Source organism: Ctenopharyngodon idella, chromosome 5 (genome assembly GCF_019924925.1).
Source record: "Ctenopharyngodon idella isolate HZGC_01 chromosome 5, HZGC01, whole genome shotgun sequence".
In the NCBI taxonomy this organism is placed as follows: domain Eukaryota; kingdom Metazoa; phylum Chordata; class Actinopteri; order Cypriniformes; family Xenocyprididae; genus Ctenopharyngodon; species Ctenopharyngodon idella.
The window spans coordinates 37,875,887-37,890,957 of NC_067224.1; the positions used below are offsets into that span (position 1 = coordinate 37,875,887).

Sequence of the window (15,071 nt, forward strand, 5' to 3'; positions counted from 1 at the left end):
AAAGGGCTGAACTTTGAGAAATGAAGTGAAATTCGTGAAATGATCCAAAAAATACCCATTTCTATTTGAATCATGTAACACTTAAATTTAACATTTACTATGAAGATTCATTTATAGTATATATAATTTAGAATTGTATATATTTTAAAATAAAAATATAAAATAGTAAAAGACATTAGGATTGATCTATTTTATTTTTATTTATTTATTTCTAATTGTATTTATTTTCCATTCATTTTAATTTATCATTTAAAGTAAAAATTGAATTTAAAAAGTAATAAATGCATAAATTAGTAAACAATTTTGAAAGTAATTAATAATCGTTTATGTTAAGATTTTACTTTTTTTTAGCATTATCTCCTGACAAAAAAAAAAAAAAAAGGCTTTTAACTATAGCTGAATGGCGCACTACTGCGCATGTCCTCCCGCCTCCCTGTGCACGCGCACGCGAACGCGAAGTTTCAGCTGCAGTTTTGGCCTGAAAGAGTCAAACCAGCAGCGGTGTTTGTGTGTCAGGTGTTTAAACGGGCGTGAATCTATCTCTCACACATCGCAGGAATTCAGCTGTGTTTGCAGCTCGACAGGTGAGTTAGCAACCAGTTTACGAGCTGTCAGGCCAATTCCGTCAAAAACACTCATAACAAAACAAAATAATGAGGCATGAAACCGTAGATTAGCATAAACAAGCATTTATGAGCACGTAAATTGTTGTGAAGTCGTGTAAAAGTTGGTATTTTGCTACATAAGTGTTATATAATAGGTTAATGTTTCTTCTCAGTTATTTGTCACCTTATATCACGCTTATAGTAGTTTAAAATGAGCTTCTTTTGTCCATTGTTATTGTACATCATTTATTAACGTTACTTACTAGCTGATAAGTTATTCCTTAGTAAACTTATGCTATTCTCTTTTCCTTTTATTTTCTTACAGGCTTAATGGCGCTTTAGAGGAAGTAAAAGGGATAGTATGTGCCCAGCTGCTAGTTAACAGTTAATGCAGGTGGTTTGTCAACATCCAGCCTTTAGAGATGCACTTTAATCTCATTTTTTGTTACATTTGCCAGTAATGCTAAATTGAAGCTTTTAACAAGAGAGGTCAACACTAATGTGTTTCATCATAAGCTATGCTTCAGATAGATAGATAGTCAACAGGTTTATGTTGTTTCCAAAGAGGAGGAAAGTTTCCTATCAGCAGCTATTATGGCAAGTGCCCTTGCATCAAAAATGGGGCTCAGTTCCCTCCGGAGGAAACAAGCCAAAAACTTCAACGTCACAATTGTTACAATGGATGCTGACTTGGAGTTTAGCTGCGAGGTAAGTGGCAAGCATTTTCCATGAATGTGATGTCTGTATAAATGCATTGTTTTTATGTGGTGAAGCTCCCTGAATTAAGTTTAAGCCGTCTCTGTAGGAGTGCATATCACATTCACGTTATATTATGATAGTAAACCTATTATAGCCTACAACCAAACCTGTTCTGGCAGCGATCAATGCTTCTCAGTAGTAACCAGAGGGCACACAAGCTTAGTTTAGGGAAGGCACCAGGCTGTCGACATTTTAATGTCCCGACTCACTGTTGTTGTGCCCTTGAGCAAGTCACTCAGCCTGACCTGTTTCTCCAGGGTAGCTGCATCAAGACATTCCTGTCTGCTCTAGCAGCTTAATGTTTGAATGGAGGCGCTTCAATGGCCTTAAGGAATAGCTCTTCCCTAAAAACGGAAATTCTGTCATTTACTTCCCACATGTCATTCCGATCCTGTATTAATTTCCTTTTCCTGTGGATGCACGAGAATGCACAAGCTACAGCTTGCATACAGCGAAAGTGGATGATGATTTATCTCACCAAGCTATTGAAAAAGCACCATAAAAGAAATCCATATGATTTATGGATTATATTGTAAGTCTTCTGAAGCCACACAAAGCAATATTTTACTTACTTAACTCATTTTCAATCAATTCACCATGTAAACCCTGACATTGGAATAATAGTCAGAAAAAATCTAGAAACAAACAAAAAAGTCTACATATGTGTTTTTTGTTTAGTATAATATTTGATACTTATAACATATACATAAAACATATAATTCAGTGGACTATGATGATGATTGAGAGATAAACAAATACATGTTCCTCAAAAGCCTCAATTTTACTGTGATTTTTCTGAAACATGATTTATAGATAATCATGTAAACCTAAGTTACTTCTTAATAAGTAAATGTTCATCTTGAAATATTATTTTGCATATCAGATATGATACAGTAGGCTTTAGGGTTAAAATCTCATTTGTGTTCAGTAAAAAAAAAATTGTGTGTATTCTTGTAGCAAATAGTAGTACATGGAGTTAGCAACAACAAGGTCATCAGTTCGATCCCCAGGGAATGCATGAACTAGAGCTGGACGATTAAAGGATTAGTTCACTTCAGAATTCAAATTTCCTGATAATTTACTCACTCCCATGTCATCCAAGATGTTTGTGTTTCTTTCTTCAGTTGAAAAGAAATTAAGGTTTTTGAGGAAAACATTTGAGGATTTTTCTCCATATAGTGCACTTCAACAGGGTTCAATGGGTTGAAGGTCCAAATTGCAGTTTCAGTGCAGCTTCAAATGGCTCTACACGATCCCAGATGAGGAATAAGAGTCTTATCTAGTGAAACAATTGGTCATTTTCTAAAAAAAATAAAATAAAAATGTATATACTTTTTAACCACAAATGCTCATCTTGCACTAGCTCTGCGATGTGCCACGCATTACATAATCACGTTGGAAAGGTCACGCGTGATGTTGACGGAAGTACAGCGGAAGGGCGAAAAACTCCATCTCATTTTCTCCTCCAACTTCAAAATTGTCCGACATCGTTGTTTTACCTGTTTTTGTAAAGGCCATTTGGCTTAATCTTTGCACGTTCACTTTGTAGACACTGGATCTGTACTTCCATCTATGTCACGCGTGACCTTTCTAACATGATTATGTAATGTGTGGTGCAGTGCAAGACGAGCATTTGTGGTTAAAAAGTACATCTTTTTTTTTTTTTTTTTTTTTTGGAAAAATGACTGATCGATTTGCTAGATAAGACCCTTATTCATCGGCTGGGATCGTGTAGAGCCCTTTGAAGCTGCACTGAAACTGCAATTTAAACCTTCAACCCATTGAGCCCTGTTGAAATCCACTATATGGAGAAAAATCCTGGAATGTTTTCCTCCAAAACCTTAATTTCTTTTCGACTGAAGAAAGAAAGACATAAACATCTTGGATGACATGGGGGTGAGTAAAATCATCAGGAAATTTTAATTCTGAAGTGAACTAATCCTTTTGTCAAAACCTATAGTAAATCACATGTTGTTTTAGTTGTCTGTTCAGAATTGTGAGAGAATTGTGACTCAGTTTGTCCAGAATTGTGCAGCTCTAGCACGAACCGATAAAATGCATACCTTGAATACTGTGTATAAGTCGCTTTTTGATAACAATGTCTGCCAAAGGCATTATTGTAATGTAGATGTGCTGCATCAGGTTTTGTCATTGATGTGAAACACAATTAGTTCTTGACAAAACTGCAAATGAACAATTTTGCTGCAAATGAGATAGGAGTACTTTGAGCTGAAGATTATCCATGTACAACAACTTAAATTTGGTTTTGCTCTTCACACAAAGCTATCAGAAGTCTAGAAATATAGTGCACATGTTATATAGACCAAATTTATTTACCATGGCTGTATAAAACACCATTCACTTTCCTTGTGTGAAAAACAGAAGCTTGGACATTCTGCTTAACATCTCCTTTTGTGTTAAGAAAATAAATTAATTATCCCAAAAAGTTTTCAAAAAACATTCATGACTACTTGGCCGGAAAAACTAAAACAAACATACAAATCTACAAAGCAAGCAGCATCCTGTATGGCAGTAATCATCATTCCCACATATAAAGGTGTTTTCTACAAACGGTGAATCTGGTGGGAGTTCTGCAGGCATACAGAGGGCTTCTCTGTGGAGCTGCACTTCATTTGCACATAGCATCCACTGAGTTTCTTGCTTGCAGGAAGATGCCCTATTTTTACACACAACATCACAGAAAGTGTTTTTGAATTAAGGGAAAACAGATGGTGGTAAGAGAGAACTGTGTGACAGACGGGGACCGTGAGTTAGTGTCCCAAGAGACACGATGGTCCCACTCTACAAGACCCTGTGCCTGTCTCTCACTCTGTTTTGATCTTTCACACTCATTAACAGTATTTCCTTTGGTGGTACTGAGGTTCTAAGGGATCATGGTTCTGTTGTTATATACCCATAAGGTGTCATATGTACTATAAAGTTGCTTTAGATACAAAAATAAATGTATAGTTAGAATTAAGGGAGCAAGATGTAGTTGTTTGTCTGGTTGATATTTTCACTAGACAATTTTTTTTTTTGTCATATTAATCTAGATAAATATTACTGGTTCAAGCTCTTTCTACAGCATCTGTGGCATACTGTCGATTACCAAAAAACAGTACTTCTGTGGTACAAGACATTCTGAAGGGGTTGAAAGCAGAAATGTGCAGTTTTGAGTTTTTTATATTAATTATTTTGAACTAAATGTTATTGGAGTTGTGAAATTCTCTAAATCCTCTTAGCAGTGGGAATACTGTTTTATGCGGATTACAGATGTCATTCATGTGAGTGAAATTTGCTCCATGTAAACAATTTTTGTGACAGCTTCTGGGTTTACTAAATCATGACAGAAGTTAAATATTGGATTTACACGGGCACGGTTAGCAGTTCTGTCATATTAATATTATGTTAACGTGTATAAGGTTTAAGCCTTGGTATGCTACCAAATCTGTGTGTTAAAACATTTAGTACACTTCCTTGCTCCATAGACTTCCATTGTAAGTGCATTACTGTACATGTAATTTTAAAAAATAAGGGGAACCATTACAATGCACTATACCTTTCACAGATTGAGACCAACATTAAATGCATACACCACAAATGAATGGCTTAATGGGATCAGTGGTTAAACAACAAATTACATTAAATAAATCTTGACGTTTGGATGTTCCATTTTAATAATCGCTGCGATCAAGTCATTTACACACGATGGCGGATAGGACACTCAAGACTCTCACAGAAATTTTGAGATTGTCCTCACTGCAGAACACAAGATCCAGGGGGGGCGAGGTTGGATCCAGATCCAACTCCTCCTACTTTACATATCCCTAAACCTACCTGATTCCGCCCCCTGGAACTAAACCTACCCATCTCCACCCCCTGGATCTGGATCCAACTCCTCTCACTTTACATATCCCTAAACCTACCAGACTCTGCTCCCTGGATCTAAACCTATCCATCTACACCCCCTGGATCTGGATCAAACCCCTCCCACTTTACATATCCCTGAACCTACCTGACTCCACCCCCTGGAACTAAACCTACCCATCTCCACCCCCTGGATCTGGATCCAACTCCTCTCACTTTACATATCCCTAAACCTACCAGACTCTGCTCCCTGGATCTAAACCTATCCATCTACACCCCCTGGATCTGGATCAAACTCCTCCCGCTTTACATATCCCTGAACCTACCCGACTCCGCCCCTGGATCTAAACCTACCCATCTCCACCCACTGGATCTGGATCGAACTCCTCCCACTTTATGTATCCCTAAACCTGCCTGTCTCCGCCCCCTGGATCTCATGTTCTGCAGTGAGGGGATACTGGAAATTTGTACTATTAGGAGAAAATTCACCAAAGTGTTCATCTTGTCAGAAGCCAATGTCCATTAAACATTTTCCTGGACTGTAATACTTCTACCCCTTTGAGAAACTTGTTTTATTCTGTTGATACTTTTGAAAAGGTTTTAAACCAAGTAAATCCAAATGTAGTTTTTTTTTTTTTTTTTTTTTTTTTAATAGAAACAATTAATCTTAAACATCTTATTTAGTTTTATTTTTGAATAACTAAACCTGGCTCTCGCCATGAACAGAGCCATAGAATCTGGAATGGCGTTAAAAAGAAAAGGGGAAAAAAGTAGTAATATTTAACCCAGAATTTTTCTTTTAAAGGTCAAAAGAGCATAAATAACATGCAAATTATTTAGAAATTTGGTCCATTGCATCGAATTTGATACTATTTTTGGTGTCTTTTGTATTTCACAAACAACACCACTTGGTGGCAGCATGGATTTAGAAAACAAAATCCGTTTCTCTTTCGTTCATTCACTCTCTTCACAGACATTGAGATTTTATTGCCTATCATTGATAGCTGATAATAGCCCAGCACTAAAGTCATCTACAGGGTTTGCTAAACCACAATTCATGATTTGTCCAGAACCTTTGTGTGTATAGTAAGATATTATTTCACAGTGGCAGAAAATGGTCCCCAAACAGTTATGAATAACTTAGCCAAGATCCTGAAATTAGAGGAAAACCCATAAAGTCAGTTTTATTTATATTTTAGCTCCCAAATGTTTTCTTAGCATGCTATTAAAGTGAAAATGAAGTGTTAGAGTGCAAAATGTCACTCGAAATAATGCATTTCATATATTTTTTGTGCTTCAGTTTAAGCATTGTCCAATGCAAAGATAAGAAGTACAGTACATATTTTCTATTCGATATTCAAAATCCTTCATCTGCATTTTTATTTGTGCTGTAGGCTAATATTTAGTTTAAACCATCTCTGTGTGCTACCAGTATTATGCACACTATTGACCTCATCTAATCTTGTGCCGTGTAACAAGAAAGACAGTCCTGGTGTAGTTCAGTCAATATAATCTGATTTGAGGTAATAGCCTGGGGCTCAATATTGGATAAAGACAGAATTTGACTTTGAGGTTACTGCTTTTGTTCTTTTTTTCTTTCTTGTGCTGTTACACAGTGAAGTTTTCAGTACATTTTTACAACAGTACAACTTCTCTGCTGAATATTTAGGACAGTGAGAGAACGCCTTTTTACACAGATGCACCTCATTTCTCCGTGAACGTTTGCACCAGCTGACGGCCGTCCTTGAAGGCATCCCGTCAGCTTCCTAGAGGAGAAGCATCAGCATATTTAATTGCTTGGACTCTGGATGGCAGCATATTGTCATATGTTCTCATACATAAACATTAGGCAAGATGAAACCACAGCTTGAAAAGCACCTGTCCCTGTTATGCTAATACAGTTTGCAGTGTTGATGATGTTTGCAAGACTCTGTGGAAGTTGTCAGTACTTATAACAGCAAGTTTCTGTCCTCTGTCATAAACTTTAATCATTCACGGTGGCAGAAGTGGCAAGTATATTTTTTCACAAGACACTAACATCTAGCTCAGCTGAGTCCAGATGATGCCAAGTATACTTGAATCCTACTAATGACAAGGCTAATTGAGCACAGATGCTTACACAAGGGAAATATTCTCACAAGATGAGTTTTTGAATTGTTATTCTGCTAATATACTCCTGCATTCTGATTTCTGAAGTTATTAAATGGACGGCTCTTTCCATTGTCAGTTTTTTTTTTTTTTTTTTTTCTGTCCAATTCATCTTCAACCAATAAAATTAATGAAAAGTATGCAGGTACTTTTTTTTAGTAGTAATGAATCTTTGGTAACACTTTATTTTAGGGTCTTTTAACTAGTTGCTTATTAGCATGCATATTACTAGGATATTGGTTTTTTATTAGTACTTATTAAGCACATATTAATGCCTTAATCTGCATGACCTTATTCTACATTCTTAATCCTACTCAATACCTAAATTTAACACCCTTACTAACTATTAATAAGCAGTAAATTAGGAGTTTATTGAGGGGAAAAGTCGTAGTTAATAGTTTATATGTGTTCCCTATACTAAAGTGTTGCCGAATCTTTTGATGCTCCTTTATTGATTCTGTGCAATTACGCAGTATGCACAAAACAATTAAAGTCATTTTAGTGAAAAATAAGCAACTGATATGCATCCTCTATTCTTCACCTATTGAATATGATAATTTTTTCTGGCCTGCTGACAGTAGTCCTCCTGACAAAAGATGAGCTGATATGTCCGAAAACGAGTGAATGCGCTTGCTGACAGCAGAGACTTTGTAATGATGCTCAGACTCATTTCTCTGCCTTGTGTCCACATGGTCTGTGGAAATGAGGTTATTCAGGGAATGTTGTTGTTCATTATACTGGTGCTGTTCAGATTTGTGGTCAGTCTGAATTCGATTAGTCTGTTGCAATCCTTAGAGAGTTCTTTCTCTTAGACTTCTTAAAAATTAAAATTTGGGGTTTTATTGTGTTCAGTTCATGTCTGTGTGTATTTCACAGCTCAACTTGTTTCAACAGGAAATATGACAGGAATGGGTCTTTAGAGTAGTTTAAAATTCAGCCTGTAGTTCAACATGCACTTCTTTAAAGCTTCATGTTACTAACCCTTTTTTACATAATCTTGTTTGGGCAGCTGAAGTGGAAAGGAAAAGATCTGTTTGAACTCGTGTGCCGGACACTGGGACTCAGGGAGACATGGTTTTTTGGTCTGCGGTATGACGTCAAAGACACTGTGGCATGGCTGAAAATGGACAAGAAGGTAAAACACTCATGTTAAACTTTCCTACTCTTTCAAAATAGTTTCAGTCTGATAAATGCTATTACTTTATCATGTATCATAGATCATGATATCATGATATTCTGATTTATTTAAAGGGTTAGTTCACCCAAAAATGAAAATTATGTCATTTATTACTCACTCTCATGTCGTTCCACACCTGTAAGACCTTCGTTCATCTTCGGAACACAAATTAAGTTTTTTTTTTTTTTTTTTTTTTTTGATAAAATCCGATGACTCAGTAAGGCCTGCATCACCAGCAATAACACCCCCTTTTTCAATGGCCAGAAAGCTACTAAGAACATATTTAAAACAGTTCATGTGATTACAGTGGTTCAACTTTAATATTGTAAAGTGACGAGAATACTTTCTGTGTGGCAGAAATAACAAAATAGCGACTTTATTCAACAATATCTAGTGATGGGCGATTTCAAAACACTGCTTAATGAAGCTTCGAAGCTTTACGAATCTTTTGTTTCGAATCAGTGGTTCGGAGTGTGTATAAAACTGCCAAAGTCACGTGAACCATTGAAATTTCAAAACACTTATGACGTAGCAAAGCCTTGTTTACTGAAATCATGTGATTTTGGCGCTTTACCATGGCACAGTGATGCTATTAGTTAGGTGTATTATAATACCGAAGGCTTGAGTTATTCATGTACTCTGTTCTTTTCATGGTACTTAAAAGAATACTATAATACTGCTTTGGCACATATCCAAAAAGGACATGACATTATCATTTGAATCATCATGTCCAAAAACATGGTTTTACCATGGTACTATTGTCAGTGTATATAAAGTATGCAATGCACAGCAGAACATTGATCATGTCTTATCTTTGTTATAGGTTTTAGATCATGATATGCCCAAAGAGGAGCCTATAGTGTTTCATTTCCTGGCCAAGTTTTACCCAGAGAACATAGAGGAAGAGCTCGTGCAAGATATAACGCAACACCTCTTCTTCCTACAGGTGAGTCATTGGCTCAGATGGGTTTAGCTGGACTACAGCTCAAATTAATTGGAATTTTTTGGCGTTTTGCCATTTTTATTGATAGAGAGAGGACATGATGGAAAAAGAGGTGACTCAACTCGCGTGTGTGCTAACTGCTAGGCCACAGCTTCAGCAAATTTCCTTGAATTAACACTCATTCTTAATCAAACACCACAGAGCAGTTTCTTCATAGCCGAAATCATGCTGTTTATGTTCTGGTATGTAACTCATAGCGACTTCAAGATATATGTCAGCTCGGCTGGCTTATCATGGTTTTCTTTCTGTTAGGATGTCAAAAAAAAGGTCTGTTGTCAACAACATAACAATATATGAAGTTCAGCTAACACAGGAGTCACTTTCAAACCAGGCAACTTTCACTTGGTCAGCACAGCGAATTCATGTGACCAACATGAACACGAGTGAAATCTGCATGTGGAACTTTTTCGCCCTTACACGAAACTCCCAATCGTGCAGATTTCTATTGGAATGACTGGATTTCGCCCGTGAAATTTTGAATAATAGTAAATGTGACCTCACCTTTATTAAACATTGTTTGTATATATGAAGCTTAATTTATACTTGCACCTGGCTCCACACTGCAAGCCTCCGCTGACTGTGTGCGCTCCTCCCCAAATGGACAAGGCTTTTATACTTGACATGCTCGCTGTTATACTATTCTTTGAAACCACTGGGGGCAACTTGGAGTAATTGTCCTCTAAACCATCAGGAACCAGCAGTGAGATGTAAGGTACTCAAAACTTGTACCTTGGGAGGACTCAATCATTAGAAGGGCCTGTCAACAATAGTGCTGCAATATTTTATGTTGATGTAAAAGTCATTATAACAACATTTGTAATAAAACAATACTTAAACCTAGGTTTTGTATATACTCTTGTTATATAAAAGGTACCAAAATACTCATAGAACAATCCCTGTACCATATTATAGTCCTGTTTAAGCTGTTTATGTCTTTCCGGTCTGCTAACATTTCCTTATGTATAAACTGATTAGGTTGTTGGTCAATTTGGAGGGCACACGTGACTATGTTTGTTTTTATTACACTTCACCAAACCCACACTACAAAAGAATCAAAAAATCGTGAAAAACCCAGTAAACCTTGAGATTATTGCTTGACATTACAACAAAATAAATGGATATGAGAACATATGTATAAAACTAATTAAACAACAAGTTTTCTAATTTCATTGAACATTTTACGATTTTAATTTCATGAATATTTATTAAACATGGACCTTCATTTTAATTAAAAAAGGTTATTTCTGCTGTTGTAGGCTCATTTTGTAAATGTAACCAAATAAATTTGAACAAGCGTAAACTAGGTTCCTGTAAAGATGCCAGCACAGACGTACCTGCTCAGTCAGAGTTGCCTCAAAGTCGCGCGTCTTCGGAAGCGACTGCCCACACCGCGATGATGATATTTTTGTCATGCGCACCTTCGCGCTCGTGCAGACGCGGCGAATATAATCCAGGCTTAAGTTTAAGCGAAAATCAGTCTGCGTCAGGAATATTAACATGAACTGTTTTGTAGAAGGGTCATAAAATGTTGTCTCAGTCTGATTTTTGTGCAGATTCACATGCTTTTGCTGCGTTCACATATGCCTTCACAAACAATGATTTAAATTCAGTTGTCACTCCAAAAACTCGCAGTGTGTACGTGGACCAGGATTATTATTGTTTTGAATTTTGAATTTAGTTTTTAAAATTTATATTATTTTTATATTATTTTATTGTCTAGTTTTCGTTATTTTCTCTTTATCAGTTTAGTTTATTTCTAGTAGTGAAATTAATTGTCTTAGTTTAATTTCTCAGCACAGTCCATTGTTATTGCTCTTTAGTGGTATTTTCATGTTTAATATAAGTTGTATAAGTTTCAAGTTTTATAAAATTAATTTGTGGCTGTTTTTATTTTAAGTCCGTTTTTTAGTTATGAAAATGTATTTTAGTTTAGTTTCAGCTTTTCCCAGAATGTTTTCATTTAGATTCCGTTTTTGTTTTCCTTAATTTGTTTTGAGTTGGCAGCCTAAAGGCTTATTCACACCAAAAATATAACTATAATGATAACTATATTAGCGTTCAAAGTTCAAACCAGTAGACGATATTGTTCTGTTATTCTAAGTGTGCTGCAGATTTGTCCATCTGTCACTTTAAATGCTTGAGCTCTTTAAAGCAGGATGGATTCTGATTGGCTGTCAATGTTTTTATCGTACATCAGTGTAACCCCTCCTGTTCGAACCACCAGCTCTAAGCGGGACTCGAACCCTGGTCCACTGGCATGGGAGTCGGTCCCTCTAACAAGGAGGCTAAAGACTGCTGTCAGTAACATCCGTTACATCAGCTGAAAAAAAAAAATTTCTGAAAGTGATTCCAGCCATGTTGTTTCTCTCTGCCGTTATTGTTATAGCTGTGGTGTGGACTCTGCTATTCTTTTATATTTAGAACAATTATTAAAACTATATCTTTATCGTTATCATTATAGTTATCATCCTCTGTGTGAACAGGCCTTATCTCGTAACCCCTAGGTTACCATCATGCTTCAAATGCAAGAGCAGAGAATTGATTTATTGGTCATTTGATTTCTGCATAGTGTTGTGCATAATTAATGTAGTTGGACTGTAAGTATTGTTTGTACACAACAGCGGGCGATGATGTGTCATTGACCCAAACTCAAAAGCCATTTCATTTCAATAGGCTTGGCAGCAGAATTGAGCTCCTGTATTTGGTTTCTCGGTGCAGTTCTCTGTAAGAGAGGTTTGTGGGCTGCTGTCTGCGGGTTCAGTGCGTTCTTTCATTGTTTGGTGTGATTGTGTTCAGCCATGTGGAATCGGTGTGCTCCACATCAGGGCTCCTGTCTCTGATTCTATAAGCCCAGGGGAACACCTCCCACCGTAATACGGCTTCCTGCCAAGATTTGTTCTCAGCGATCAGAAACCATTAAGCAATAACACCTTGATTATGAGCACATTATCAATCATTTCATTGAGCAAGTTGGTTGCTTGGCATGGGAGGTAAATAAGCACCTGTTCTGCATGCATTAACTCTGTTCATTTTTTCCAACAGTATTACGACTGCAATTGTGATCTGATGTTAAGTCGTGGCAATTTGCCCTTCAATTTACAGTGCTTGTATCAATCCGATGGATTTAATGCATAGCAAAGGGCACAAGACTAAGATATGAACATTCTCAGAAAACGTAAGTAGCTTATCTTCACCCGTAATGGGAGGTAGAGCTGCACCGCTTCAGGATGGCAATGCATTTTGAAAACGAATGTAATGAATTCTCAAAAGATGCTAATGAATTCTGGGTAGAGATTTGAGAACGGTGAGTCTGTTCTCTCTTAGCCTCTGCCCCTCCGCTCATATGTAGGCTGGGATAGAGCCGCGTATTTGAATGTGCAGGTCCTGTTTAAAACCTCTCGCCTGGATGGGCTCTTATCAGGAATGGCCACCCTTCCCAGACTGCTCTCTTAAAGTGCTGTCACATTTGTAAAGCAGATTAAAAAAGACGACCATAATAGCTAGAACCTTTTTGACCAGTCACTGACACATTGCATGCTACTTTTGTGACTGTTTTCTGACTGATAGTCAGGGGATGGATAAAAAAGCACGCGTGTTTTATTTTTTTATATAAATAAGATGACTTAGAAGCAAGTCTTAAATGGATAGTTTACCTGGAAATGAAAATTCTGTCATTATTTACTCGTATTATTTATGTCGTTCCACACCCATATGACTTTCTTGCTTCTGTGGAACACAAAAGAAGAATTTTAGCTACTCTTTTCAATACAATGAAGGTGAATGAGGACTGGGGCTGTCAAACTACAAAATGACAAGAATAGTACAGTATATTATACTGTATTATGGAATATTATGATTTATATTCACCAAGGCTGGATTTATTTGATCAAAAATGCAGTAAAAACAGTAATATTGTGAAATATTATTGCAATTAAAAATAACTTGTTTTAATATATTTTAAAATGAATATTCAACATCATTATGCCAGTCTTATACTACGGGGCTGTTGAATGCTCGAATCTGATTGGTTGACCAACGTTCTAAGGTGTTCAGTTATTTTCAGGGAAACGCACGGCTAAAGGAGTTCTAGCAGGTCTTGACCACATTACAGTTCCATATCACTTCGCCAAATGATTTCAGTTATTTCAATAGGTCCTGCAGCCTAGAAACCGCAAAAGAAACAAAACCCACAAAGACACCGACCAAGCAAATAAATATAGTAAACAATAGGATGAAAACAACAAATTATTGTCATGGTTTTTGCCACAAAATATGTTTTATTGTGTCCTGAAAGCGCATACTCTCTCACACGCTCTCTCTCTTTCAAATGTACACAAGTACTGTATAGTACGGACACACACTCGCACAGAAACGTTTGGTCAGCGCTGCTCTGACGAATTAATCAGCAAAGTAGTTTTGCAACTTAAAAGATACATGGCTCACCAGCAAGGTAATAACTGTGCGGTTCTTGAGGTAGATAAACTTAGTTTCGCTATTAAAGGTGGACTCAGTATTATTTCAAATACACTGTTTGGAAGATAGTCGGGCCGATACCAACAACAAACGTGTAACCAATCAGCATTAGGGGGCGTATGACGGTCGAGGAGAGAGAATGAGCAAGAGGGAGATTTGAAAATAATAAAGAAAAAAACTGCAGAACAAGAGATGGTACACAATACAAAACCGCTCAAAAGAATATCACTGTAATGAAGGTTTATGACTGGGCAAGTGCTTTAGGACCTGCGTTTATATTAGAAAAGCTTTTCCAGCGCTGGAGAGAGCTAAGTGGGAAGGCCTGAAAGTGCGGAGGCTGCTTTGAACCTGCTTTTTAGTGTCATGATTGTCTGGGGCTGCTGTGCTGTTGGCGATTAACAACAAACTCTTGTTTGTATTTACTCTTGTGTACTGTACGTTAATTTTTTGTGCTTTTTGTGCTTGTCGTTCGTTCATCATCTGCGCTTTATTTTTCGCGAAGCATTATTTTGTTGCGCGTCAGCTGTGATAAACAGACATCCACTCTTGCATTGCGTGTGTAACAGTGGCCAGATAGTGAGAGTTTTGCAGGTAAACCACTGCACACTGACAGCCGCTAGAGAATGAGGTGTTTAGCGTCATTGATAATGTGTTCGCCTCGCATGCCAGCAGCGATCGGGCCAGGGTTCGAGACCGACTTGGAGCAGGGTGGTTAGGATTGGAGTGTGAGTTTTGGAGGCGGAGCTATGAAGAGAGGGGTGGGTTTGTTTGGGTTGATTTCAAATATCAACAGTGTTCAACAACGAATTTGAGAAATCACATACAGCACCTAATAGAGACACTGCTGCCGTGAGAGACTCACAGACTCAGGTAGGCTAATTCATATGCTAATGCACTCTCTCTCTCTCTCGCTCTCTCTCTCGCTCTCTCTCTCAACTGCATTAATAACTGTATCAACAGTATTATTCTGCTATCAAGGCTCAAGCCTTTGTTACTTTTTCTTAAATGACGTTTTGGAATTAGCAACGGAGGCTTGGGA

At 37.2% G+C, this 15,071-nt stretch overlaps 1 protein-coding gene across 1 annotated transcript in view; it reads left to right on the forward strand.

The window, feature by feature from the left end:
• Positions 1–417: 417 nt before the first annotated feature.
• Positions 418–15,071, forward strand: part of nf2a (NF2, moesin-ezrin-radixin like (MERLIN) tumor suppressor a) — a 48,751-nt gene continuing 34,097 nt past the window's right edge. The window contains exons 1-4 of the mRNA XM_051894036.1: positions 418–584; positions 931–1,313; positions 8,389–8,514; positions 9,380–9,502. Of these exons, the coding sequence (XP_051749996.1) occupies positions 1,200–1,313; positions 8,389–8,514; positions 9,380–9,502 (363 nt within the window). The 5' untranslated portion in view covers positions 418–584; positions 931–1,199. The remainder of the gene's footprint in view (positions 585–930; positions 1,314–8,388; positions 8,515–9,379; positions 9,503–15,071) is intronic.